This window comes from Debaryomyces fabryi (genome assembly GCF_001447935.2).
Source record: "Debaryomyces fabryi strain CBS 789 chromosome Unknown contig00341, whole genome shotgun sequence".
Lineage (NCBI taxonomy): Eukaryota > Fungi > Ascomycota > Pichiomycetes > Serinales > Debaryomycetaceae > Debaryomyces > Debaryomyces fabryi.
Genome location: NW_015385767.1, coordinates 695 through 2,822, shown reverse-complemented (window position 1 = coordinate 2,822; position 2,128 = coordinate 695). Strand labels below are relative to the sequence as shown.

The window sequence follows — 2,128 nt, the reverse complement described above, 5'->3', positions numbered from 1 at the left end:
CCAAAACTTTTAAAACTTTACTAGTTTCTGTGCTGTAAATGTAAATCATCTTATTATCAACTCCTGTTATAATATTTTCATCATCGTGTTGCAAAGACGTCACAACATGTCCAGAGTGTAGGGGAACACTAATTCGTCTAGACGCAAAGGTAGGGTCCATCCATTTTTCCAGTATATTTGAACTTCCAAATTCGAACTCTGTTATTGTTGTTTATTGCTTAACGAGTTATCAGTTTCATCTTCTGAATATTGTCGTTTCAACATAGTAGAACTAACATATCTTTAGAGTAGAATCACCTATATCCACATCATTATCTTATATCTACATCACGTGAATTCTCTTAAAATTGTAACAATCTGACTCTGATTAAACCATATAGAATACGATGAAGACATATTCAAACAGTAAATTTTATACATGGTATGAAAGATATAATGTCGGGAACACCAAAAGTACTTAAAGAGTATCTCGAACTTATTTCTTCGCCGTCTCACGAGACATATATTGATCAAGACGAGAGAGGCATGGATAGAATTTTCAATCACCCAGATATACAATATTTCAAGAATATTAAGGCCAAAAATCACTACAACTATCATAAATTAAAGAACAAAAATAAACACAGACCAGAAACTAGCATTATAAAATCACCAGCATTTGATCCTTACAGTAGAGAATATTTATTGAAGCGGTTATCTACGTTCACAGCTCTAAATTGGCATATTCCATTGTCTAGTGATCAGAGCGATATAAATGAACTTTCATGTGCCAGAAATGGATGGAAATGTGTTTCTATTTCGGCCAATAATAATACAAAGAACCATCTTTTGTGTACTTCATGTAACCATCAACTAATCCTCAAGTTTAATGACATAAATTCACCATCTACCTTTGTACCGTTTGACTTTGATATCGAAGACTACCAGGAGCTAAATAAATCATTGGTCAGTGAATACTCTAAACAAATAAGAAAGTTTGGACATAGCTCAGATTGTCCGTGGATAAATTTTGAGACCCCGTTGGAAGGTGTATATTACCCACGACCTTTCATAAATAGCACTAACGAATTACTTACAAATGAATATTTGAAAAATTTAAAGAATTTGGCTAGTAATTTGGATGTTCTCAATAGCACGTCGGGAGTGTTTAAAGATGCCTTGTTTAATGAAGAAGAGAACCCAAAGTTCTCCGATTTCATAAAAATTTCAAAGAATTGGTTGTTAAATCGCTATTTTAAAGATAATAAGGAGAACTTTTTCAATTTGTTGGAAAGAGTTCCGCAGTGGGTTTATAAAGTAGCAGTTCTAGGATGGGGTTTGCATATTCAATCGTTTTCGAATCATTTGGTGCTCTTATTGATATGCTCCAAATGCAACAAGAGAATATTTTTGAACTCAGTGTATCATGAACCGATCGAAAAAAATAATTTAATAGCAGCTACAGATCTTGGTATAAATTTACCTTCTTCTGGAGTTTTAACTCCATGTAAATTTCCTCCTTTGATACTGGGTAAAGATGAGCACCATGATACCTTGTATACTGATTCGGGGCCCGATGAGTCAGAACTTGATGGTTGGGATAAAGACAAAATAGATTTGGTGGAAGAGCATAAGTCTTGGTGCTGTAATATTAAGTTAATTGATGGATCTACATCGCTTTACCAATATTATATCAATATAGTCACAAATTCTGGGAACATTCATAATGAAGGCACATTTTACACTCAATATGATATTGATGTAAGTAATATACTTAATTCGGCACATAAAAGAAAACATAGTTTTGACATTAACGAAGGATTGGACAAGTTCCACAAACTTCGAAAATTGTATTTAGTGGACGATGATATATAATTAATTAGTTTGGTTTTATGATAATGAATATATTTTTAATTTAATCTTTATTGTTACAGCTTAGACAAAGTCAAATTCTAGAAAGCAAAACGCCTTCCATATATATATAATCCTAAGCTTGGAAGTACTCAAATAACTTTTATTACTGTTAAATATTTTAAAATTATGTATTCTTTTGCATATGCTATATACTACTCTAAGCGATCATCAGAATTAGTGTCATCAGCCATTTCAGTTACGGTTTGTGAAGGTGGAGTACTAAAATCTAATATTT

General features: G+C 32.3%; 1 protein-coding gene across 1 annotated transcript; it reads left to right on the top strand.

Moving 5' to 3' along the window:
- Positions 1 to 435: 435 nt before the first annotated feature.
- Positions 436 to 1,854, top strand: AC631_05920 (uncharacterized protein; the record flags this gene model as incomplete). The annotated part of the gene is made up of 1 exon (XM_015614749.1): positions 436 to 1,854. One exon carries the CDS (start codon positions 436 to 438, stop codon positions 1,852 to 1,854), a length of 1,419 nt encoding a protein of 472 aa, XP_015464423.1.
- Between the last annotated feature and the right edge of the window lie 274 nt (positions 1,855 to 2,128).